At 43.8% G+C, this 26,656-nt stretch overlaps 1 protein-coding gene across 5 annotated transcripts in view; it reads right to left on the bottom strand.

Moving 5' to 3' along the window:
• SH3KBP1 (SH3 domain containing kinase binding protein 1) overlaps nucleotides 1-26,656 on the bottom strand; it is a 331,797-nt gene that overhangs the window by 284,428 nt on the left and 20,713 nt on the right. For all 5 annotated transcript variants that reach the window (XM_061407992.1, XM_061407995.1, XM_061407987.1 and 2 more), the window contains exon 2: nucleotides 4,907-5,064. In XM_061407992.1, coding sequence (XP_061263976.1) covers nucleotides 4,907-5,064 — 158 coding nt within the window. The remainder of the gene's footprint in view (nucleotides 1-4,906; nucleotides 5,065-26,656) is intronic.

The raw sequence follows: 26,656 nt of genomic DNA, 5'->3' as shown, positions 1-26,656 counted from the left end.
AACAGTAAGATACGCCATTTTCTTTTTTTCTTTTCTGATAGAGATGATAACCCCAGAGGTTAAAATTTTATTGTTCTCTTCAGGTATACACTGCTCTATTTAACATGAATAACCAGCAAGGACCTACTGTATAGCATACGGAACTATGCCCAATGTTATGTGGCAGCCTGGATGGAAGGGGAGTTTGGGGAAGAATGGACACATGTGTATGTACAGCTGAGTCCCTTCACTGTTCACCTGAAACCATCACAACATTGTTAATTGGCTATACCCCAATACAAAATAAAAACGTTAAAACAAACAAACAGAAAAAGATTTTATTGTCCTCTAAGACATGGGCTTCCCTGGTGGCTCAGCAATAAAGAAGCCTCCCAATGCAGAAGTCGTGGATTCGATCCTTGGGTCAGGAAGATCCCCTGGCAGAGGACTTGGCAACCTACTCCAGTATTCTTGCCCGGGAAATGCCATGGGCAGAGGAGCTTGAAAGGCTCCAGTCCATAGGGTCACAGGAGTCAGATACAACTGTGTGACTGAACAACAAAAAACGCATGAACCCATTTTGATCTTCTTTTTTTAACTTTATTGAAGTATAGTTGATTTATAATGTTGTTTTTGCTTTGATTTTCTTTGAATATTCCTTTTCTCATGGACTTTTTCATCAGTTCCCCACATCCTCACAGAGTCAGTTTTGTTATTCTGCTAGTTCTTTCGTTAAATGAGTTCAATAAAAGTTTTGACACATGCTCTCTACTGGCATGTTTTTGACAATCTAAGAATGAGTCTTTGATAGTTCATGGACCCAACAATCAAATCGTCCCTGGGAGATTGAGCTCTGTGCTTAAGGACCCTTCAGCAGTCAAACTCAAAGGTCAACTACATGAAGACCACCAGACTCAGGCACAAATGAGGCCCCAGATCCCCCCTTCATAGAGGCCACAGATTTAAACAGAAAAACAAATATGTTGAAAGTGAGGGAGGGCAGCAATTCCACTCCTACATGTATATACATAAGAGAAATGAGTGCCTGTCTCCACAAAACACTCAAACTGGAAACAACCCAATGTGCATGTATAAGAGAATGGATAAACAAATTACAGCATACTCATAAAATGGGATACCATACAGCAAGAACAGCTGATTTTGTTGTGTGAAAGTAGCCATATATACAGGAGTACATACTGCATGACTCTATTTACATGAAATTCAAGTATAGGCAAAACTAATCTATGATGACAGATTACTTATGAGAAGAGGAATGACTGGGAAATGGCATGATGGAACTTTCTAGAGAGATAGAAATAAAAGTCATCTGGATGATGGTTACAGAGCCATGCAGTTATATAAAAAAAATCAAACTGTACAATTAGGACAGCATTTTAGTTTATGTAAACTGCATCTTGAAAAATGAATAAAATTTTTTTAAAGAGAAGGGATCAAGAAAAATGTACTCTGAAAGAAGTGGGTGAGGAGAGAGGTGGGGAGAAGAAAGGGAAGAGGGATTCTAAAAGATTCTTCTTCCACATGCAGAGTAAATCAACTAAATAAGAACTAACTAAATAAAAGCAAAAGAGGAACAAACCCAAAAGGCCACGGGGCCTGGTTGGGTACACTGATGGGCACCAAGAAATAGCCCAAGAGCTGGGGAAGCCCAGATAACTTTGTGTTTTGTTTTGTTTTTGATTTTATCATTGCAAACCAGGCATCTTCTTAATGCTGGAGTGGGCAGACTGCCGGGTATTTTTCCTTGAAGAAATTGAGACAATACAGAGTTGAGGGTGGATACTGAATCCCCACACTTTAGGGGAGCAGGTTCAACTGGGACACTGATTAAGGATCTGATAAATGAATCAAGAAAACGCTTAAGATAAGCTCTCCAATGATGGTCACACTGGCATAAGGCACACAACTAAACAACGGGATACCACAAGATTACTCAATTCTCTGTGGGGAAAAATGATTCTTAAGCTAAATAAGGCATGTGTAAACCTACTTTCAAAACTTTGAACTTATGCCAATATGATTATTACTACCTAAAGATGTATTTTCAGCTTCCAGAACTCTCTATGGCAGTGTTCTTTATTGTTCAGCTCTGCTGCATCCACCCACTGGATTTTCAATAATAGGCCTAAAACATTCCCAGTGGGTGAAGACTTGAAAATAGAATCAGCCATCTGAAAGAAGCGAAGTTTCTTTTTCTGCCAAATGTAACAGCCACAAGTGGTGCGGCCCCAGCCGCTCCTGCCACATCCTCTCCGGCAAAGGTGGACCAAGCACCTCCCAAGCATGCGGCTTCCCCTCCCTGGAGGTGCTCAAGCTAAGGTGAGACAAGTGTCAGGCAAGGGCAGGGGCTTTCAGGCCAAGGCCAGGGGAGACAGTCCCTTCCTCCACCAGCAGCAGGGACAGCAGTAGGTGTTGGTAGGTGGCCGGCCACATGCTAAGTGACTTTGGCGCATGGTCTCCATGAATCCTCAGAGGGCCCTGACGAGGTGGCCAGGCTCAGGAGGGAGGGAAAAACAGATGGCACACTCGGATTAGGTAATCTGTGATGGGAGGCATAAAGAGACTTTTACAAAGTAGGTGAAGGAGAGAGACACTCCAAGGCAGGAGCTGAGGGCTAGAAACAAAGGAGCCCCAGGTCTGCTGAGATGATGCAGGGAAAGGAATGTAGAAAAATGATTTGGTGGGAGCAGCCACCATCTTGCAGAGGGACACAGCCAAACACAGGCCAGCCTGGGGCGGGGAGCCAGCAGGATAAGCCCTGATGTCGCTGGCCTCCCCTCTGGCTCAGACATCTTCCACAAGCCTCCCCTTGAGACAGAGCCCATGGGCCATGCTGGCCTGGCCCGAGGCCCAGCAGGTGCAGAGGGGCAGACAGAGGCCCTGGCAGGGGAGCAGGATCTCAGTGACGAGCTCCTGCTCCCCAGCACCCCTGGGGCTCTTCTCAAGCATGCCCTCCTTGCCCTGGTGCCTACTAGCTTCCACAAACACTTATGATGCCCCACTATCCCTGAGCAAAGGCTAAGTTCAAAGTTTCTGAGTCTGTAGATTAGTGGTTTGGAATATGCCAAGGACACAGTAAGGGGCTTCCCTGGTAGCTCAGATGGTAAAGAATTGCCTACAATGACCCAGAAGACCCAGGTTGATCCCTGGGTTGGGAAGATCCCCTGGAAAAGGGAATGGCTACCCACTCCAGTATTTTTGTCTGGAGAATCCCATGGACAGACAAGCCTGGCGGGCTACAGTTCATAGGGTCACAAAGAGTTGGACATGATTGAGCAACTGAAAGAAAGAAAGAACACAGTAAAGGCTCTCAAAACAGGGCCCATCTTCTAAACTAGACCTGGAGTCCCTTCTTCCCATGGTCCTCCCCTCCTTCCCCTGGTCCTCCCCTCCTTCCCCTGATCCTCCCCCCTTTCCCTGGTCCTCCCCTCCTTCCCATGGTCCTCCCCTCCTTCCCATGGTTCTCCTCTGTCACTCCTTCCTCCTCCATCTTCACGCCAAAATTTGTCTCTTTTATCCAAAAAAGTTCCCCTTTCAACTCAGAATTTGGCTCAATGCTAAGGATGGTCCTTGCCCCAAAATTGGGGTTTAGCTGGGAAGGGCAAAAGAATTCACCCTCGTTCACTCATCAATAGACTCAACCCCTGGGGCCCATATGTGAAGCTGTTCTCATCTTAAAATGGGAGAGACAGGGCTGCCAGGTCCTACCATAGTCCAAGAAAAAAAGTCTATCCTCCCACACTGTTCAGAGCAAGCAAGGCTTATCAGCCTGGAACCCTCCAAGCTCTCCCCAACTTTCTGCACACCAAGGAGAAAGAGCATGAGAGAGGTTAGTAGGATCCTCTGAGGCAAGATCTTGAACAAAGATGAACCTGGGTTTCCATTTGTTCTACACTGGGGTGGGGGGGGTGGGGGCGGGGGTTACTGATAGAGGGCCCAGGCGGTGAAGCCTGGAGCACCTCACTGTGCTTCCTCAACAACTCCTCCCATGTTGCTCACGTGGCTCTTTGATGGGGGCACCTGCTTCTCTGGGCTCAGCATCCCCCACACCACCTGCCTCCCGATGGCCCCAGGTCTCAGGCATGGTCTGGTGCCACCGGAACTACAGCAGGGGCCCTGGGGACTCCTGCACGCCACCCTCCCTACCAAGAACAGGCCTGTCTAGCCCGGCACTGGGCGGGAAGGTTACGGTCCAAGGACTTTTTAGACATACATGGTATTTCCCACTGGGATCAGCCCGCAGGTGATCCATTTTTAAAGCTAATTCCAACTATTATTTACAACTGCATGGTATGAACTTTCTCAACATGACTGAGTTATACAATACATTTTTTGTAATTAACCCTTCAGCAAAGGCCATCATTTTCAAAACCTTACTGGAAAAAAAAAAAAAAAAAGATTTTACTCAATGCTTCATGACCACAAAGGGGGAAAGGAAAATAACATTGTTCCTATCAAAACAGCAATATGATGTAAAGATGGAAACGTGGCACAACTGGAATTCTGCGTTTAGTTTGCTACTTGATTTAAGTGGTCAAAACTGAGTTTCACCTTCATTTCAGACGGGACAGAAAAGGGCAAGAGTCTGAAACTATCAGAGCATACACACAATTAAAAGTAAAACAAGTAAAGCAAGTGGACAAACTTTACATTTTTCTAGCTTGTCTAAGTGATACACAGTTTGGAAAGTGAACATCCTGGGCCTTAAAGAAGGTGAATTCAAAACATGTATCCCCCGATATCAAGGGCCAAACTCTATGTGCTCTTCTCAACAGCACATGAGATGTCAAGCTGTCAACTCCTCCCCTGGGAGGGTCCCAGGAAATTCCTCCTCAAGTGCCCCCACACCTTTGGCCAGTAGAACCCACATAGGAGACAGGAAAAGGGGTTTTCGCTTTGTACTCACTCTTACAAAGTTGTCAGGGAACAAACCTCTCCTGCCATTGATCTGTCCCTCCCACCAGCCTCCATCCTCCTTCCTGATGTTGGTGATGATCTCACCCACGGTGATCGTCAGCTCATCGTCGTGCTGGGCCTGGTAGTCAAACTCCACTATGGCCTCCACTGGAAGGAACAGGGACCAAAAAAGAAGAAGAGCACTTTAGATCGGATGTTGGAGAAATCCGAAGCCGGCAGCACTGGACAGTCAGGGAAGTCCTATTAAAGGGGCTTCCCCTCTACCGATACTTAAAATAACAGGGCCACCCACAGCAGCCCGACTTTGGTTAACCCGAGGCCTGTAGCACAGAAGCCACAAAGTGCTGGTCCGTGGTCAGGCACCAGCAGAGTGACCTACAGGTCTCAGGACCAGCGGGGGCTTCAGAGGGGAAACACACAATGACAGAAGGAAGACAACCCTGGTGCACCACCCTGCCCCCAGACGCAGCCCAGCACCATTTCCCCAGGCGCAGAGACTGCGGGCCACGGCAGCTGCAAGTCTGGCTCTCGGGTGCCCCCTCTCTCATCAAGACTAGGTGAGGCTAACCTCCCAGCCTGAGCTGTGCAAAATGTGGGTGATGATCATTCCCATGCTACAGAGATAATGCCTGCCTCTCACCGATAAGAAGATGGCTGCTTAGGCAGCAATACCATTTGCAACTGTTCTCCCAGCCCACAGTGATTTGTACACACAGTAATAAGTGCAGGCAAAAAATGAGGCAGAGAGGTCTTCTGGTACCCATGCAAATTAACAGAGCCAATCAACCCAGAGGTTGACTAATTTATCCACACACTGATTAAACAATTCATCTGCTCTTCAGGGTTCACCTCATGCCCACCTCAATCTCCTGTCCTTTGCCTTTTTTACTTGCAGCTTGATCTGAATGAATGAATAAATGGATGGATAGACAGATGAACAAAGGGTGAATGAATAAATACAAGGGTAGTAAAAATTAGGGGAAATCACAAGCGGGTGAATTAGCAACTTAGAAATTACAGTAAAAGAATAGAAGAGGGACTTTGGTGGTTCACTGGCTGAGACTCTATACTCCCAATGCAGGGGGCCTAGACTCTAGCCCTGGTCAGGGAACTAGAGCCTGCATGCTGCAACTAAGACCCAGCATAGCCAAATAAATAAATAAAAATATTTTTTTTTAAAAAAAAGAGTGGAACATATGTACACCTATGGCTGATTCATGTTGATGTTTGACAGAAAACAACAAAATTCTGTAAAGCAATTACCCTTCAATTAAAAAATAAATAAATTTTTTAAAAAGAAAAAAAAAGAATGGAAAAGTTAAATGAGCTCTGTAAGGAACCCATATATAAAAATGAACTCGAAATGGATCATTTGTCTAAATGTAAGAACTAAAACCATAATATTTTTATAAGAAAGCACAGGAGAAAATCTTAGTGATCTTGGGTTTGGCAAAGATTTCTTCAATAGAATACCAAAAAAAGCTCAAATGACTTTTACAAGTTTAATATACAGCGGTAGGTTTTCCAAGAAAAAGGCTGGTAGGTGAATGGGCTCCTTGTCAAATACATTTTGCATATACATCCACTGGGGATAAATTCCTAAAGTGTTTGCAGATGAAACAAGCCCATCCACCCAGACTGGTGTGCCTCATCTCATCCACTTGTAATATCAGCTAAGCCAGACAGTTCATAAGCAACTCAAAGCAGAATTTCCTTTCCTAGATTATTTTTTCATTCCAAAATTAGCTGGCTGACTGTGCTGTCATAAATCTGCCCAGGTTGAAGTTGAGCTGTGAACCATTTTCATCACTTATCAACAGAAAGGAAAAGTGTGAGAGCATAAACAAGGCAACCTTTTCAGATTTCTCCTGGTTCCTGACAAATACAAAGGCAGGAACACTCCAATTTTCTTGTATCGTATGCTCACACCAGCCGTTAAAATGAGCCATCATAACAGTCAGAACCAGGTCGATCAAAAAGCAGCTTTCTTCAAATTACCTAGACAAGGATCTATTGAAGCTGTGCTATCAGAACTGAGAGTACAGTAACCACTGTTTATGTCCCAGACACTTTTCCTGCATTACCTCACTTAATCCTCTGATGCCCATCTTCCCAATTAAAGAACCTGAAGCTTAGCAAAGTAGTTAAGCTTATTTTCTGAGCCAGTGCTCTCCAAACTGAGATGCACTCACTACTTGAGGAATTAGTTGACAAGATGAAAAAGAAAATGAGTTCATTCATTTTTTAATTTTAGAAAGAGAAAAATTCAACATCTCTAACATTCCATTTGCAGAATGACACTGGCTCCTTCATCCAGCCTCTAGGTCAGGCAGTCAGGGATGCTCCAAGGGCACAGAGCAGCCTGCAGGACAGCTGTGTCCCTTGACAAGAGCGGCTGCCAGAGTCAGCACCAGCTTTCAGCTTCACAGGCACCCCACAGTTCTGAGAGGCCTCTTGGTAGAGCCTCTGTATGACTATTACCCCTTTTAACTAAAATCACCCTCACTAAATGGATGAGAGGCTTGAGAAGAGTTTGTAAGAAAATAGGGGATGGAGATAATATTTGACACACAACCAAGTCAACAAACAAATGTGGAGGTGTTGACACTTCAGTCCCTAGGTGGGAGCTCTTTGTCAGCCATGTTAGGAGGCGAAGACAAGGACCAGCCAATCACCACAACACGCTCCAAGTTATCATGACAATTTGTAATTCGGGTTTTCTCCTACTCTTGATACAGGTTTAAGTTACCTAATTATAATATGGAACTATTGGGGATAAATAGTTAATAACTCAAGTTATTTAAAATGATGTACCTGAGCCATGAAGACAAATATCTTCACTTTTTACCAATGTCTAAAATCATACAATAGTCAGTCTTATGTTTTCCAAAAGTTCATTAAACCTAATAATAAATGTTTAGAAGCTCTTTTGGGGTTGTCTTAATCAACAAGTACACCAATATATTTATATATAATCTATAAATAAATACATATATTGAGATAGTAATTTTTAAAATAGCAGGTATTATTATTTCACAAGAACAGGATTAGAACACTGACCTAGGCTCCACAAGGCTGATTCTACTGCAGTACTTACAGATTAAAACTCATAGTTTTTTTTCCTTTAATTTTTTGATGCAGATCATTTTTAAAGTCTTTATTAAATTTATTACAATATTGCTTCTGTTTTATGTTTTGGGGTTGTTGGCCGTGAGGCATGTGAGTTCTTAGCTCCCTGACCAGGGATCAAATCCTCACCCTCTGCAGTGGAAAGCAAAGTCTTAACCACTGGACCACCAGGGAAGTTCCCACTCATAGCTTTTCTGATGGGGACAGAGTATCGCCCAAAGTGGAGTTGGGGGGAAGCAACGCATGGGACCTGCCTGACGGAGAGGGGGAAGGAAGCTGCTCAAGGGTCCATCTTGATGCTAAATTGAATTGGTGTGTTCTTTGGGGAACTCAGAACCCCATCAACTTCAAGAACACAACTGTGCTTCTTCTTTCCTAAACAGCAAGTCTCATTTTCTGCCTTCTCTACACTGGCTTTATCAAGGTAAACCTGGAAGAGGACAAAGGGATCTGCTTCAGGAAGATGAGTCCAAAGAAATAAACAGCTGCTGCCTGCTGTTGAAAACTGGAGAGAAGCATAGCCTGGTTTTCCTTCCATCTCCTTCTTATGAGGAGCCCAAGAAGAACACAGCTTTACCAACGGCTGCTAGGAATAAGGCTGAGAATGATGGACTGGGGGCTCAGGGATCTATAAAGCATAACTGAGTAAGTTTTAAGTCTTCCCAACATCCTATTGAGCTGGTCTTTCCTGAGTTACCCTTCCTTTAAACTCCCAGACACTTAATCTCATGCACTCTGCCTTCCTTCTGGGCCCAACCGGACTCTGGCTGCCCCCTTTCTGGTTCATGTGGCCCCCCAAGCCTCCCTGGGCTCTGGCACTGAGGCAATTCCATGCTGTGGTGTCTGCATGTGTGTCTTATCCTCCCAGTAAGCCTCTAAATACCTTCTGGGTACAGATGTCCCTTAGTTCTGTCGTGGTCCCTATGAGCACCCATAACATACAGTACGTAGGTACTCAACCAAGCTGTGAGAAACCAACGGCTCAGCTTGCATTTGCATTTTATAATGGCAGATAGTTCTCTGCCCAACAAAGATGCTACTAAAATGCCAAGTGTCAATCACATTTTTGCAAATTGAGTCAGATCTTCGGTGCACGAAGGGAGCTTGCTATTTAAAGGATCCTGTGGTTAATTCTTTTGTAACATGAATAATCACTTCCTGCTTTACCTTTCCTGTCAAGAAGAATTTTTACATATCAAGTTTCTCTAAGAGGAGGAAACCTATGTATGGCTTTGTTAAGAGCTCACAAAACATGTGGTTATGTCTCTCCTACCCCTTTTAAGGGCTCTTTCAATGTCCCTTGTAAAGCCTTTGAAAGGTTTAGAACTTTTGCTGTCCACTAAAGTGTCGCTTGCCACATGTAGCTATTGAATACTTGAAATGTGGTTCGTCCAAATTGAGATGTGCCATAAAATACACAGCAAGTGGCAAAAACTTATTAAAAAAAAAAAAGAATGCAAAATATCTCACTGATTTTTATATTGATTATATGTTGAGATGATACCATTTTAGATGTGCTAGGTAAAATTATTCAATTTCATTTCAAGTATTTTTCAAATAAAATTCACTTGTTTCTTTCCCTTTTCTGAATGTGGCCACTGGAATATTTAAAATCACATACGCAGCCAGTATTATATTTCTATTTTAGAGAGACAGTGTAGGATAATACTCGGCAGACAGGATCTCTAGATCTCACAGAGCACAAACACAGTCAAAATATGCACAGAAGCCTATGAGAAAGTCTGTGGCCCTAAAACCCATTTCCTTGTCTTCAGGAAGCTGCCATAGGAGAAAACCTAAGTTTTTTGTTTTTTGTTTTTTGTTTTTTTTAAACAGTACCCTTTGGGAAACTACCTCTGAGCATGAGCTCAAAATTAAAACATTAAGCTAAATAAAATACATCAGAGCTATAATTAGGCCAACAGTAAACAAAATCCTGTATTTAAAGACACCATAAATTATAAAACTTAAGGACGTCTCCCTGTCAGAAAACACCACTCTCCAGCTGCCTGTGGTGCCAAAAGCCAGCCCCCACACGTCTGCTAAAGCTACCATTGCTGCAAAAGCCAAATCTACAGTTAACCTGAGTGCACAGAAAGACAGAAGCAGAGCCAGAGGAGATAAGAGATCTGCTTCGAAAGGCAAAACCTCCCCATCTCCGCCTTCAAACCTGCTGGGATGTCTCCTCCCCCCAAAGATGAAATGGGTGGTTTTTAACTGTCGGTTGGCTAAGCCAGCTGCCAAGCAGCTTCTCACAGCGACCAACTTCTCACGGTGGCGGTGGGGTTTCGGAGGCCCCGCTCTGTGGCCGGCCCCTCCCTACCTCTGCACTGAACTCGTGTGGGTGCTAACCACGCCCTGCCAGCATTCGAGAGCGGCTGGCGCCAATCAGACAGCGAGCTCCCTCTGGGAAAAGCCCTGCTCCTTCTCAGGACTCCACCCACCTTGCCCAGCATCAACTTGTGTTCCAACCCTCTGACTGAAGAGAACAGATAAAAATCAAGAAGTACTTTTTCACCAAGAAAGTTTTCACCAAAAAAGATCACAACTGCCAGACATTAGAGATAGAAAGAACACGCGTTATCATCTTGTCACACCCTTTTCTTAACTTTACAGATGAGGAACTGAGGCCCGGAATGTTCCGTGACCAAGGCTTACAGAGCTAAATAACGGCAGCATCATCAAGACTAGGATGAAGCTCTCCTGCCTTAATCTCCAGGTGAGAGAAGGGAAAATCGAAAGTAAAAAAAGGGAGGGGAAAACAGACCAGTAATGTACACACTTCCACAGCACTGGCCTTTTCTCTTTCTTTCTTTCTTTCACCTAAAGCATAGTTAACAGGATACCCAGAAAAAATTTCACCAGCCAGGAACACATGAGAACCTATGTTCAAATCTACAGATACAGAAAACAGATGAGTGGTTGCCTAAGGGCTGGAGTAGGAACAGGGCCTGACTGCAGATGGCTAGGAGACATCTTTAGTGGGGGACAGATATGTTCTAAAATTAAATTCTCATGAGAGCTTCACAATGCTATAAATGTATTAAAATCACTGAATTGTAAACTTTAAAAGGGTAGAATTTAATACCTCAACATAGTTTTTAAAAAGACAGTCTGTGTGAGTTTTGGAATTTACAGTGGCAGAAATTTGCTCATCAAGGTGGTTGCCTGTGTGTGTCCCAAGGAGAAACCACTGCCCACCCAGGAAGGAGAAGCCATTTGGGGAACTTTCCCCTCCCCGAGGAGATACCATTAGATGGGACCGTCCGCCCACAGGCCGGCCTTGCCCTCTGCCAGCACAGGACTCAACTACCTCGCACAGCAGCTGTGACAAAGGCTGGAACGGGCTGCAGCAGATCCCCCAGCAGAGCCCCTAGATGAGGCGGGGACTCCAGGGCTGACTGGTTGCCATCTTTCCCAGACTTGAGCCTCCAGTTTTTTCTTCCACCCTATAAACCAATCCCATGGCCTTCCAGTAAATCTTCTTCCCTATTTTAATGAAAGAAGAATTGGTTTCTGTTGCTTTCAGCCAGAGAACCCTAATGGGTACACTCAAGCATCAACTTTTTAAAAAACTTCTTTGCTGCCCCAAGCAGCATGTGGGATTGTCTTTGAGCTGAGATCAAACCTGTGCCCCCCGCAGTGGAGGCGTGGAGTCTTAACCACTGGAACACCAGGGAAGTCCAAGCATCAAGTTTTTAATAAACAGACTCTTCCCAACACAAGTATGCATGAGGCCCAGTTCTCATCAGCTCATGCTTTCTTGGCAGCATTTGGGCTGACGGTTTGGGGACCCGCACTTCCCAGGTGAGGACCTCAGGCAGCGCAGGGACTTTCAAGTCCAACAAAGTTGACCTTGACACCAGCCACGTTTTCCTTCGGTATCTTTACAAACACACCACTAAGGGGCACCAGGCCAACAAGGGGGTCATGCCTAAGCCTTGAAACTTACAAATTGCACACTAGCTCCCCCAAGGAAGAGATGCTCAGAACACAGATCTCAGTGAACCAAGAGCCACTGGGCTTGAACTCTCTCCCCAGGTAGTGGGCAGTGAACCATTGTCTACAGCAGCCAGGTAGTGGGCAGTGAACCATTGTCTACAGCAGCCAGTAGCAACTCCCAGAACTGGGCATCAGCAGGGAAGTGGTAAAGAGATGAGATGAGTGGTAAAGACAAGATGAGAAAGAAGAAACCCAGGTGGGAGAGATAAACGAACGGCCACCACTGGCTTCCTCAGACAGCCTTGAGAACACCTGTCACGCAGCTTTCTAAGATGGTCCAAGGAACCCCAGCCTCCCAGCCCATCTCCCTGCTCTTGTCACCTCTGCCTAAGCATCTTTACAGAGGATGTGAGGAAGAGGAGAAAAAGCACAGGATTTGGAGCCTGGGATGCCCAGGGGTGAATTCCAGCTTGGACATTCAGTAGCTGTGTGACTTGAGGCCAGATACCTTGCTTGAGTTCATTTCCTTTGTGCTTAAAATTGGGAGATGATCTCTCCACCACATCATTGTGAGGCAGGGGGACAATGCCTGTGAACTCCTGTACACAGAAGCTGCTCCATGAACGACAGCCACTAGTTTTATGGGCCCTGATGCTGTGAGGGTTTCCTGGGCCCATCTTACCGGTCTGCCCCCTGGAATGGGAGCCCTTAAAGGACAGATCTGACCATTCCCTCCCCTTATCTGGTCTCTGGCACACGTTATGTGCTCAACAAATGTTGACGATTGAGTACGTCTGGAGGAAGTGTCACCCCTAAACCAGAGCTTATCACTCAGCACAATGAAATGCAGTTGCCACTGGGAGCCTAGTTGTTAGGCCAGAAGGCTGGAAAAAGTCAAAGATCAGGATGACTGGACAGTCACAGAACAGGAACGGTGCCCTGGGCTGAGCCTCTCGAGTGCACTGGGATCAACCTCGACTCCATGCTCTCCCCTGCCATGACAGGACCACTGCCCCTGACAGTGGAGGGGCGCTGAATTCAAGCTGAGAATGGGGTACAGGGCCGTTCCCTCAATGGGGAAGTGCTTCACAAAGCCTTGCAGCCTGCACTAGGAAGCCTTCACCTCGCCAGGGCCTCAACCAAGAAGCTAAGAACAATGAGTTATTAAACACTTCCCGACTAAAATTAACCCTTGCAAACCTCATGCACAGCTCTCTTAAGAACATGCATTTGACAGATGGGATAAGAATACCTTAGACAGAAAAAGCATCTTTAAAGGAAAAAGGAAACAGAGAGAAAGTATGCAGATGGTTTGGCAGGTTAAAAAAAAAAAAGGAGACTAAATACAATTGATCAGAGTTAGATAAGCCTGAACAAAGAAGGATTCTGTGTAACAATTATGGAGGGGAAAATAAACTGCATTTTAGAGCACCAATTTACTAAAAAGTCAGCTAAGTCAAAATGACTTAGTCACCTAAAACAGAATCTTTTTTTAAGTAAAAGAGAGAAAGCACACGAATATTGCTCTACATAAATATTTATAAAGTTTTAAGTAATAAAATGGCTTGAGGATAAGTAGAGATGGTATTTTTCCCTGGACTTTATAATGACAGCCTGGTTCTTGGACTCAAAGGAGACTCGAAGCTAGGTGCCTGATTAGAAGGTGATCCCCTATGCTTCTCAGTGAAAAAAAATCCAAAAAGTTTGAGGCCAATCAAAATGTAAAAGAGAACAAACGGTCAGATGTCTGCTTCTACTACGTATTAATTTAATTAGAGATTCTGTAAAATAAAATAATTAGAAAATATTGCTTTTCCCCCAACACCCAGTCATTTCAGGAACCAATTTTACTCAACAGATACTACATAGATGGTTGAAACACCATTATGGATAAGGTATCTAAAAGGTTTGCTTAAAACTTTTTTATTAAAAATGAATTCATAGAACCCTGTTGTGAAAGATTCTCTGTAAGGACTGTAAAAGAATACACGATGGAGCAGACGGGAAACTGGCTTTAAAGTTGGACACGTGTGAAAGAAGAAAGGCAGAAGCCTTTCCGCTGATGTCAGTGTAGCTAAGCTGAATCAGCTTTAAGAGGCAAGAATGTTTAGAAGAGTGGAGAACAAGGTCAAAAGGAGGGAAGTGAAGAAGATTCCAGAGAAAAACATGGTCAGTGTGGTCGGGGGGTGGGGGTGGGGAGAGTGGATACAAGGACTGAGTCACTGCCTGGCCCTCTGTTAACAAGAAGTGCCCTGTCTGGGAAGGGAGAAAGTAGAGAGGTGACAGGAAACCACAGACAGTCTTTTTGCTTCCCTTCCCAGCAGATTTAGTGCCCCTTTTCAGGCCTTTATTATCCCAGGTATCATAATCCTGCTAAGAGCCCCTAAAAGGCAGAAGAGAAGTGTAAAGCTGAAGCTGTGGGACTTCTAAAAGAAAAGTCACACTGCCCAATGCATCTTCCTGCCTCAAGCGCTGAGCTGACTGCTTGGCCATGCCAGGCACTCAAGAAATGCTTGTTGTTGAGGGGAGAAATTTACCAGGATGATTTTGTCAAGAAGCTGAGAATCCAAGAACATGGGATCTGAGACAAATGCACAGGGCTGAGAGCAGAAAATAACAGCACAACAGCAGCTCTTCAAAGCAATCGAGAGTTTCAAACTGTCAGAAGCATAACTACTTTGAACTCCCCAACAGCCAAACGGGATATAAAACCTAGAGCATTTATAACACCGTAACATGTAGGTTACTTGGGCTGTTGCATCTCATGGTTTCATACATGATGTTATACAGTAATTCTGAGTCTATCAACAGTAACTACCAACAGTTTTCAAATCTTTTTGATTGGCATGTTTAATAGCAGGGCAACAATTTGAATTTAAAGTTGCTAGTCAAGTATCCAATTCGCGAATATTCTTAATCAACTAAATTATACTTTGTCACAGTATCAGAAAACCACTTGGTAAGTATGCATCTAGACAGATTAACAAAAAACGGAAGTAGAGCTAAAACCCAACATTTCTCTTTCCTTTGAAGGTTATAAATTAAAGCTGGACAAACAAAATAATACCTAAATAAACTGGACTGAGGTTTAAAACTATGGAAACCTTTTCCAAAACCAAAACATGAGGTTCATAAAAATTAAAAAACTAAAAGGATCAACAGCCCCATATCAACAGACTTCTAGGATAACTTGAATAGACCAATGTGTAAATTTTTTTCAGAAATAATTACATTTAGTCATTAGACATCATTTTTTTAAAAAGAAAGCCAGGTAACCTTGGAGAAATGGCTGATTTCAGGTCTGGGGCAGGAAAGATGACAAGCCTAAAACATCTTATCAGACAAACATCTTGTCAAACCAAGGAAGCCATCAGAGATTAATAAAGTCGTGTCAAAAGGATTCAGAACTGAATGAGAAAAGGACACAAATGAGACAACATGACTATCAGTAAGAACTGCAGTGGACTGAAACACATCAAACAGGTTCGATGCCTCAAACTGATATATGTTATGTGAATCTATGTTTCAGAGTGATTTTTTTTTTTTTAATCAAAGCTAGGGAATCAACTCCTATTCTGAAAAGTGGTAAATTCAGGAAAGAACCAAACATATATCCTGCTTTGCCCATATGAATTCAGGATAACTAAATTGTTGATGAGGAGAAATTTCTCTTTACAGGCATATTCTAACTAATAAATGAAGAACGAATGAGAGAATTAGACAATCGACATTTTGCAACATGTAATGTAATCAGGGACATGGGCAATGCTCACTAACGGCTGCTAATGTTACAAAAAGGGAGACAACCAGGCTTTGAGAGCGTCATGATGGAAGTATGCGTAGTCCCATGAAGCACGCTTGCCAATGAGGGGAACGAACCTAAGTCAAATCAGCGTCTGGATTTACTGTCAGTTGATAGGGAGGACCGGAAGATGGTCAATGGCTCCCGAAAGTACAGTCAACAAAACCCAGACTGTAGGAAACTCCACAAGCAAATTCTTCAACAACAACAACAAAATTGTAAAGGAAAAAAGAAAAGATACGGGAGAGCCTAGATTAAGAGATCCTGGAGAAGAAAATGGCAACCCAGTCCAGTATTCTTGTCTGGAGAATCCCATGGACAAAGGAGCCTGGCAGGCTACAGTCCATGAGGTAGCAACAGTTGGACATGACTTAGTGACTAAACAGAGACAGAGAGATTAAAAGAGACTCAGGGACAAACAACCAATTAGAAAGTTCAGACCTTTCAAATTCAAACAAATGCCTTTTGAAATAGTTTAACTATGTGTAATAACTGGCCATTTGGACTGGATGCCTGATGATAAGAAAACACTGTTAGTTACTGTAGGTGTAAAAATGATATTATGATTATGGTTTTGAAAAGAATCATTATCTTTAAGAAATACATGCTGAAACACTTCTGGATTGTTAAAATGCTCTAAATATGCATGGAGAAGAACAGAATTCTACACTGAACCTAAGAGAAAAACCTAAGATAAAAATCTTAAATGATGGCGTAATCTACGCTGGTGTAATCAGTTGTTTCACAAGTGATTCAGCTAACTGTGTTCTACACAGCAAGGCACCTGAAAAGGCAGATGAGCGTCACAAAGGCAGCAAGTCACTAAAAGTGTGTGTGTGCCTAGGTTGTCATCAATGGCACTGTATGTGCTGTGCTCAGTCACGCCTGACTCTCTGCGACCCATGGACTGCAGCCCACCAGGCTCCTCTGTCCACGGGATTCTCCAGGCAAGACTACTGGAGTGGGGTGCCATTTCCTCCTCCAGGAGATCTTCCCCACCCAGGGATCAAACCTGAGTCTCCTGCATTGGTAGCTGGGTTATTTACCACTGAGCCATCTGGGAAGCCATGAAGGGCACTAAGTATCTACAAATATTTTTAAATAAACAATTAAACCAAAAGTATTTTCTTTTTTTGGTGCTATACTTTATTCTCTGTGAATAATTTATAACCAAACTGGTGATTATCTCTCTGTAAGACATGCTTTATAAGAGAAATCTCAAGGCAGCTTGGATGTAAACTGTTTACCTTGGAGGGTGTACATACAATGCTTAATCCTAATTGCTTTGTTAAGGTACACTGTCAGCTACTTTAAAACTACAATAAGCAACAAGCACAATCAAATGTATGCTTGTTCTATACCACACATCTACAAGCATGGACCTCCGGAAAAAGCTTCAAGGCAACCTCTGGGAACATTTTCTTAATTTGAACCCTTTTTTTTTTTTTTTTGGTTGCTTTGTATGTGGATGCATATGAAGAGTAAGAGTGTAAGTATTTTTATCTGTCATGTGTCATGTCTTTTTTTAGCTTCAGTGAAACGTAACTGACATAACAACACTGTATAAGTTTAATGTAATGATTTGATATACTTCTATATTATGAGTCCCACAGTAAGGTTAGTTAACATATTTATCTCCTCACATAATTACATTTTGTGGTGGTAAGGTAGTGGGGAGAACATTTAAGACCTACTCTCTTAGCAATTTTCAAGTACATAATTCAGTATTCATAACTACAGTCATCCAGATATTCCAGAACTTATTTATCTTATTATAGGGAATTTGTCCTCTTTGACCAACGTCTCATTTCCTCCACCTCATTCCCAGCCCCTGATGACCACCATTCTATTTCCTTTTTCTGACTAAAGCTTTTTCAGATTCCACAACGTGATATGATACAGTATTTATCTTTCTCTGTGTGAGCACCGAAGAATTGATGCTTTTGAACTGTGGTGTTGGAGAAGACTCTTGAGAGTCCCTTGGACTGCAAGGAGATCCAACCAGTCCATCCTAAAGGAGATCAGTCCTGGGTGTTCATTGGAAGGACTGATGTTAAAGCTGAAACTCCAATACTTTGGCCACCTGATGTGAAGAGCTGACTCATTTGAAAAGACCCTGATGCTGGGAAAGATTGAGGGCAGGAGGAGAAGCAGATGACAGAGGATGAGATGGTTGGATGGCACCACCAACTCAGTGGACATGAGTTTGAGTGAACTCCAGGAGTTGGTGATGGACAGGGAGGCCGGTGTGCTGCAGTTCATGGGGTCACAAAGAATCGGAAACGACTGAGCGACTGAACTGAACTGTCTAACTTATTTAGCACATGCCCTTGAGGTTTACGTATGGTGTAGCAAATGACGGGATTTCCCTTTCATGGCTGAATCGTATTCCACTGTATACATCTATTACATTTCCTTTATTCGTTCACCTGCCAACAGACACCTAAGCTAGTCCCTTGGCTACTGTGAATAATGCTGCAATGAATACTGGGGTGCAAATATCTCTATGAGATAATGATTTAATTTCCTTCTGATACATATCCAGGGGTGGAACTGCTGGATTACATGATAATTCTATTTTTAATCTTTTGAGGACCCCTCCACAGTGTTTCCAATAGTGGTTATACCAATTTACATTCTGAATTTGGGTTTCTTGAGATGGGTTTTGTATAAAGAAGGCTGTGGTTTTGGTTGTTTAGGTGTAAAACTGATAACATGATTACGGTTTTTGATAAAGTCCTCATCTTTAAGAAATGTGTGCTGAAACATGGCAGAATGTGGTAGGTCACCTGCCTAGCCCTTGAGGTTTCACTCTCTCTGTGAGCTGGCCCTCACCTGGTATGGAAAAGCCTCGATAGGCATCTCTGTCTGTCCCTTGCTGGTACTGCCCACAGCCTTGCCAGGTCTGGCCTTGTCCAGCCCTACTGAACCAGAAGCTTCAGTGTAATGAGATTCCCAGGGTACTGACACACTCAGTGTCATTTGAGAAGTGCTGGTTTAAAACCACATGGAATCCTCACCCGGGGGTCAGAATCACCCATGCAACCTCCCCCTGCCTCTCTTCCCAGCCTGGCCACATAAGAATTGGGGGCAGGGGGGCACGTCTAGTTTGAAGATGGTCCCCCAGGTGACTCCACACCACCACTCTCCTCAACACCCCTTTTAGGAAGGCAGAACATAAGTCTACATTGAACAGTGGGGTTAGGGGGTGCTGGCAGACCCTGGGCCTGATGATTTCTGAGGTACCTTTGAGGGCTACGAGCCTATAGGTCCACAGAAGTGCCACTAGCATGATAGGAGTGAGCAGGATCATTAATGCCAGGCAGATTGCCCTTCCTCAGCATTCATGAGGGGAAATTCACTTCATCCTCATGTCAAATGAAACAAATCCAGATGCTCAACTAGTCCCTCTCCCTGAAAGGGGCTGGAATCCCGAGTCCCTGTCACAGATCTAATCACACTGGATTTCAGCCTGTGTCCCCTACTGCAGTGCGAGCCACAGGAGGGCAGAGAGCACGTTGGCTGTGTCTGCCCCTAGAGATCCAGTGCTGGCCTAACCCCTGGCATATAGTAGGAACAGAACAAACAATTGCTGGATGAAAATATACTCAATCTCTTGGTGCCAGTTGTTTTTGTCCTCATCACATCATTTAACTATAACAACCACTCTGTGGCAGATTATACTTTCCAAGACGGCTACAGCAAACTTTCCCATCCCTCATGCTCTTCCAGAATGTGACCCCAGGCAACAACAGGGGAAATCTAACCTCAATTGCTGGGCCTCTGAATTTGGGCAGGCTTGTGAACACTTTGACCAGGCGAGTGCAGGAAAATGATGCTGTGTGACTTCTAAGGCTGAGTGACAAAAGGCTAATATGCAATTTCCAAGCCACTTGCTGGCTTGGAAAGAGATGGTCAAGTTATAAGGAAGCCTAGGCATACATGTTACATGTAGGCATTCACCATGCTGACTCAGCCGAGCCCAGGCCAACATGGACCTGTCAGAGGCTTCAGATGATTCCAGCTTTTCCAGTGTCATCATCCCGTGTTCCAGTCTTTCCAGCTGAGGCCCCAGACTCTGTGGAGCTGAGATAAGCCATCCCTACCATGCCTTGTCCCAATTCTTGACCCACAAAAATCCATGAGCATAATAAAATGGCTGTCTGGAGGTGCCAAGTTTGGAAGAGTTTGTTACCCAGCAGTAGTAACTGACACACACTCTATGCAGTGTCTATCGTGGTACCAAATTTATGAAGAATCTGGTTCCCAGAGAGGTCAGATATCCTGTTCAAAGGTGGGAAACACAGGAATTAAGGTCATCTGTTGGTGATGGTCAGGTGAGGAGGGAATCTGAGGAGCTTGAGAAAACAATCTAGGATGAGTTGAGTGCAAAATGCACATGGGATTTTCTTTTGCACTGTGTGTGTGTGTGTGTGTGTGTGTGTGTGTGTGTGTTAATTCACAGAAGAAAACAAAGGAGTGGGAGAGGCCAGTGGAAGCATCGGCTGGGTGGCTCCAGAGCCAATGGCAGGGCCAGAGGCAAGCGTGGCATGGGCATCCCAGGGCTTGCCCCAGGAGGAGAAAAGGGATCAGAGGTGAGCTGAGTGGCCTCCAGTAACTAATCGAGGCAAAGTGTGTGTGAGGGAGGCGGGGAGGGTGTTCAGTGTGTACCAGGAGCCAAGATGGCAGGATCCAGGCTGGGAGTGGGGGTCATGGAATAGGGGACATGGCAGCGGGTGGAAAGATGATGATGGCTGAGCAGCTACACAAGGCTGGGGATCCAGAAGCTGAAAGTGCACCGCCTGTGAGGACACACTGTGGGAGCGCTGCAGAGCCAGGCAAGATGGCAGACAGTGCTGAAGCGCGAAAGGAAAGAGACAAGGAAGTAACCAAGGATGGGGGCTCCTCCTCCTTACTTCTCCCCTCCCAACGTCTCTCATCTACACAACATTTCTTTCCAGAATTCCCTTCTCAAAAGACTCTCCAGAACACTGTCACCATGGAATGGGAGACTGTCTATCCATACAAGTCTCCTAGTGCTAGTGGCCTTCAGAGGACCCCAAGGTTAAACCTCTCTTGAAAATGACAGCTATTTCTCCAAACACACCAAGAACTAGCACTACACAAAACAAATAAGCTGAATTTACCAGTCCATGAGGGGACAGTGCCTCCATGAATGTGAACACACCCTTGGAGCCAACTACGTCATAGGTCTGAAATCAACATCAATTGTGAAAGTGAATGTTGCCTTTGAAAGAAAGCAGATGTCTGGGAAGGCTCCCATCCTTGATTCTAGAACTCAAAGGCCACCACTATGTAGCACAGGTTTTACATTAACAAGCTCAGATGCATTTATACCCAACCCCTAGCCCCAAGCGCAAGTGGACAGTCCTGGTTGCCATCACTCACACACTCTTCCCCAGAGGGCATGATCTATAGTCTCACCCATGAACCCTGTTTCTTATTCTCCACACCACAAAACATCCTCCATCTTCATGGCCTGAGGTCAACTTCAAGCCCCATCTTGAGATACACACCAATATATTCTCACTAATTGCAACATTAACCGTCTAAATCACGTCTATCAGACACTGCCTTTAACATCTTCTGAAATATTGTCTTCAACTGGGGGTTGGTAAGCTTTTTCTTAAAGAGTGAGACAGTAAATACTTTAGGCTTTGTGAGCCATATATGCTGTTCCAACTACTCAACTGAAATACAGCAAGAAAGCGGTCTTGAACAACACATAAATGAATGGGCACAGCATGTTCCAATAAAGCTACTTACAAGAAGAATCAGCAGGCCAGATTGGGACTGTAGGTCAGTTTGCCATCCCCTGTCTTGGATTGTTATTTTAATTTAGCTCTTAAACTGTATGTCCTGCCACCTCAAATCAAATTTAAGTTCCTATAAGGAAGGGAACCAGCATAAATATTTTCATTTACTCTTAGTCCCTATCTGGCACAGTGCTACACACGGAAGGAACAGACACATTTTCTAAAAAAGCCTTTGAGTATATGTTGAACGATGGACTACACATCACACCTGGACTCTGTCTGGCATTTAAGCATGTACACTGATGGTCCAAACATAAATTTCTAAGGAGTAACTTAACTGAATTATGTGCCAGAAAGTATTTTTTCTAATTTTCCCAGTCTGCTCTTTTGCTAGATTTTTTTCTTCTTCTAGTCATTTCTACAGATGACTTAATACCCTCATTCTACCAGTGACTTAATCAGACTAGCACACTGCATGAGCTATTTGACATCAGTAGCAGGATTTAGTGGAGAAGGCAATGGCACCCCACTCCAGTACTCTTGCCTGGAAAATCCCATGGACAGAGCAGCCTGATAGGCTGCAGTCCATGGCGTCGCTAAGAGTCGGACATGACTGAGCGACTTCACTTTCACTTTTCACCTTCATGCCCTGGAGAAGGAAATAGCAACCCATTCCAGTGTTCTTGCCTGGAGAATCCCAGGGACAGGGGAGCCTGGTGGGCTGCCGTCTATGGGGTCGCACAGAGTCGGACACGACTGAAGCGACTTAGCAGCAGCAGCAGGATTTAGGCAGGTTCTCTGTAGATGCCCACTTAAGCATTCAGAGTTTCCCTCATCATATCACAGGAACACAGAGAGAGAAAGATTTGCGCAGCTAAAAGGAAAGCTTTCGGGGGCGGGAGGAGGAGGGGGAAGGAGATGAAATCTATTGCCACTGTTCTGCACAGAAGCAAACATGAAATAATTACATGTAACCAAAATAAAATTAACTTCACTGTGGGTTAGTGACAGTTCCTGTCAGATGCTTCTAGCTCACTTCTAAATCAATAACTGCCAAAAGAAAGAAAAGAAAGGAGACATCTTCTGAGGAATTTCAAATACTCAATCAACTATATCACCCCCCCTCAAAAAAAAACCCTGCTTTTGATTATGTTAAGGTAGATTCCATATATAGAGCAAAAAAGTAATGATGTTTTTTCAGAATGAAATGATAAACAAGTCTCAGAAAGCCTGAGACCTCTCTTCTTGGCAGTAGTGACCTTCCACGCCAAGACAGTTCTTACTTCCTTTCACCACTTCAAACAAAGGCAAGAGCAGCTCAGCATGGGCAGCCCTCATCTGGTTAGTGAAAAGTTCATCCAGGAACCGACTTTTCTCCAAACTCGTCCTCCTCTGCTTTCACGGCCTCTTGAGAGGTCCAGGTGCATCAGATGGGCTGCTCGCTTCATCCTCCTTCAAAGCCTTCTGATCTGGGGGTGTGGAGGGGACCGCAGTGAAAGTGATGCTGCTACTCATGGGGTAAGGTGGGTTCCAGCCTTGATACAAGCTCAATAGACTGTGGGATCCGCAAGCCCAGGGAGGGACCAGAGATTTGGGAGCAGAAGGGAGATACAACCACACACAAAGGTTCTCGGAAGACACCTGTGGCAGGAGCGGGATCCATGGACAGAGTTTGTAGGTGGCAGACAAACCAGTTAGATGGCCAAGCAAGAAGGGGGATAAAGAGCAGAGAGGAGGCAGGGGAATCTCTACAGGAATAGGGTGCTTGATTGAGACATTTCTGGGATTAAAAAAAAAGTACAAACAAGGACCTTGATATTTTGTAATAACCTATAAGGGAAAATAATCTGAAAAAGAAAAAAAAATACACACACACACACACATATATATGGGCTTCCCAGGTGGCACAGTGGTAAAGAATCCAGCTGCCAATTCAGGAGATGCAGGTTCAATCTCTGGGTCAGGAAAACCCCCTGGAAAAGGAAATGGCAACCCACCCCAGAATTCTGCCCTGGAAAATTCCATGGACAGAGAAGCCTGCAGGCTGCAGTCCATAAGGTCATTAGAGTTGGACATGACTAAGCACACACACACACACGCATATATGTAATACACAGCTGAATCACTGCACTGTACACCTGAAACTAGCACAGCATTGTAAATCAATTACGCTTCAATGTATTTTAAAGAATGGAAACAAAATGTTCATAATACTTTACTGATTTAAAGAGGAGGTTAAATCTATAATAAAAACGTCTACATAAACACACACCATTCTAAGAAATGTGAGTGTAAGTAAAAATATTCCTATTTTAAAGAAAAAAATGACACCTTTTCTCCACATCAATACTAAACTTTCTGAATTCTACTTTTGTAACTGTAGTAAATTTCTTTAAAGAAAAAAGAGAGGGGGGTGGAAATGCTTTCTAGATAATCTGAAACAAAGAATCAAAGGCCTGAAAAACAAATCAGATAGTCATAGAGCTAAAGGAAAATAAGTTCAGACCTTGCTTTGAAAAAGTCTCTAAAGAGGAAGACGCCTCCAAAGCTTTTCTCAAAGTTCTCAATGATTTCCTAGGTATTCCATCATCATATCTTAATGCATTCCACATAGGTTGGAGCAGCTCTCAAGAATTCATGTAGTAAAATTAAAATATATTGAATAATTAGGATCAGAAAAAATACAGTTAAAAGGTAAAGAGCCAGGAAAAGTTAAGGTATCAGTAGGTATGGTATATGATTATCATATAGAGACCAACCACTTGGTCAAGCCAATTGGCTTTTAGTTTTCTAAGAGCCAAATCAAAAAGGGAAACACGATCAAACTATATAGTTTACAGTATTCACAGAAGTGGTGGCAGGACCCAAAGAAAAACTAACTGGCACAAAGAACTTTGCATGTGGGGCTTCATACAGCACTGTGTTTTCAAGCCAAGGGCAAACCAGGTCATAATAAGCCTTTTTTTTTTTTTTAAATGCAACAGTGTTGAAAAAAATATCAGAATACATTGCATGTAGTAAATGTTTTCAGTGAAATGAGTATTTCAATTGTACTAAGGATGAGTGTGTGCACCAGGTTGCAATGTAAAACATATTCCTTACTGGGAGATAAGGTCACAAAAATCTGAAAAAGAGGAACTTCCCTGGTGGTCCAGTGGCTAAGACTCCAAGCTCCCAATGCAGGGAGCCCGGGTTTGAGTCCTGGTCAGGGAACTAGATCCCACATGCCGCAACTAAGAGTTCACATGCCGGAGCTAAAGATCCTGCCTGCTGCAACAAAGATCAGAGATCCTACATGCTGCGACTAAGACCCAGGACAGTCAAATAAATAAATATTTTTTAAAATCTGAAAAAGAACAAAAGAAATACTAAGTGAACTAAATTTCCAGCCTGGCCTGTGCCTGTTCCCTCCTGCCTGGCTCCAGGTGGTAAGGAATGAACTACCCCCTCTTCCCCTTGGCCTTTGACTCTGTCCAATGCTCCTGCTTGGAACCTTCTAGGCCATCCCTCAGTGGTGGCACCTCTGGCCAAGTATGACAGCTTGGCTTCCTCTCTCTTGCTGGCCTCTCAACCTTCTAGCACCTGCCTCTGAGTCCCCTGCCCTTTCACTGCCCAGCCCCATCCCAATCTCTCTCCTGTGGAAGCCTTCATCCCACAGGGCACAGGAGAAACAGAAGAGTACCTTCTCCTGCCAGCTCCAGCTGTATCTTTTCCAGTTTCGCCATATTCCTTTTGAAAATGTGAACCAATGACTTAAATACCCATGTTTCTAGCACTGCTATTCACAACACCCAAAGGTGGAAGCAAGCGTCGGTCAGCTGGTGAATGGATGAGCAAAGTGCAGTCTCTCTATACAGAGGAATGAAGTTCTGGCATGTGCTAAACGTGGATGCCCCTTGCGGACATTAGGTGAATGAAAGACGCCAATCACAAAAGGACAATTATTATACGATTCTACTGAGATGAGGGAGCTAGAACAGGCAGAATCATAGAGACAGAAAGTAGAACAAGCATTATCAGGGGTTGGAGGGATAGGTACTGGAGAATAACGGAAATAGAGAATGGGGATGGTGGCAAAACACTGTGCATGTACTTGATGCCACTGATTTCTATATTTAAAATGGCTAAAACGGCCATCATTATGTTATTGATATTTTGCCACCATAAAAAAGAATGACCTCAGTCCAACCACAAGAAAATTCACTATGAGGGATGTCCAACAAAATACTGATCAATACTCTTCAAAACTGTCAAGGTCATGAGAGATGAGGGAAGACCAAGGAATTGCCAACAGATTGCAGGAAACAAAGGAGAAGTAACAACTCAGGGCAAGATAGGACCCTGAATGGGATTCTAGAACCCAAAAAAAGGACATCAGTGGAAACTGGTGAAATTAAATAAAACTCTTAGTAAATATTAACAGTATTACACCAATGTTGATTTCCTGGTTCTGATAACAATACTGTATCATACAAGGTGTTAACATTAGGGAAAGCTGAGTGGGAGGTATATGGAAACCATATTATTTTTGTATCCTTTCCTTAAGTCTAAAAGGAAATTAGAAGTTAAAAATAATCTACTTAATCAATACCTCATTAAAAAAAAAAAAAGTGTAACATACAGATGTGTGGACACAAATCCTTACCCTGAAGGTGGTCAGTTCCTATGTGAAGAACCCAAATCAGAAAAGAATACTTCGGAACTCACCTGGTAGTACAGTGGATTAAAGTCCGCCTGCCAATGGAGGGGGCATGGGTTCAATCCCTGGTCCAGGAAGATTCCACAGGCCATGGGGCAACTAAGCCCGTGCACCATAACTACTGAGCCTGTGCTCTAGAGCCCAGGAGCCGCCACCGCTGAAGCGTACATGCCCATGCCCACGCTCCACAACAGGAGAAGCCACCACAATGAGAGTCCACGCACTGCAACTAGAAAGCAGCCCTCACTCGCTAGAGAAAAGCCCACACAACAACAAAGACCAGCACAGGCAAAAATAAAATTATATAAAAAATAAACCAGAGCTGCAGATCAGCAATAAATCTGACCAAAAAAAGAGAGAAAAGAACACTCCAGGGATGATGGTGGGGTG

Source organism: Bos javanicus, chromosome X (assembly GCF_032452875.1).
Source record: "Bos javanicus breed banteng chromosome X, ARS-OSU_banteng_1.0, whole genome shotgun sequence".
NCBI lineage: Eukaryota > Metazoa > Chordata > Mammalia > Artiodactyla > Bovidae > Bos > Bos javanicus.
This window is presented reverse-complemented; position numbering and strand designations above follow the sequence as displayed.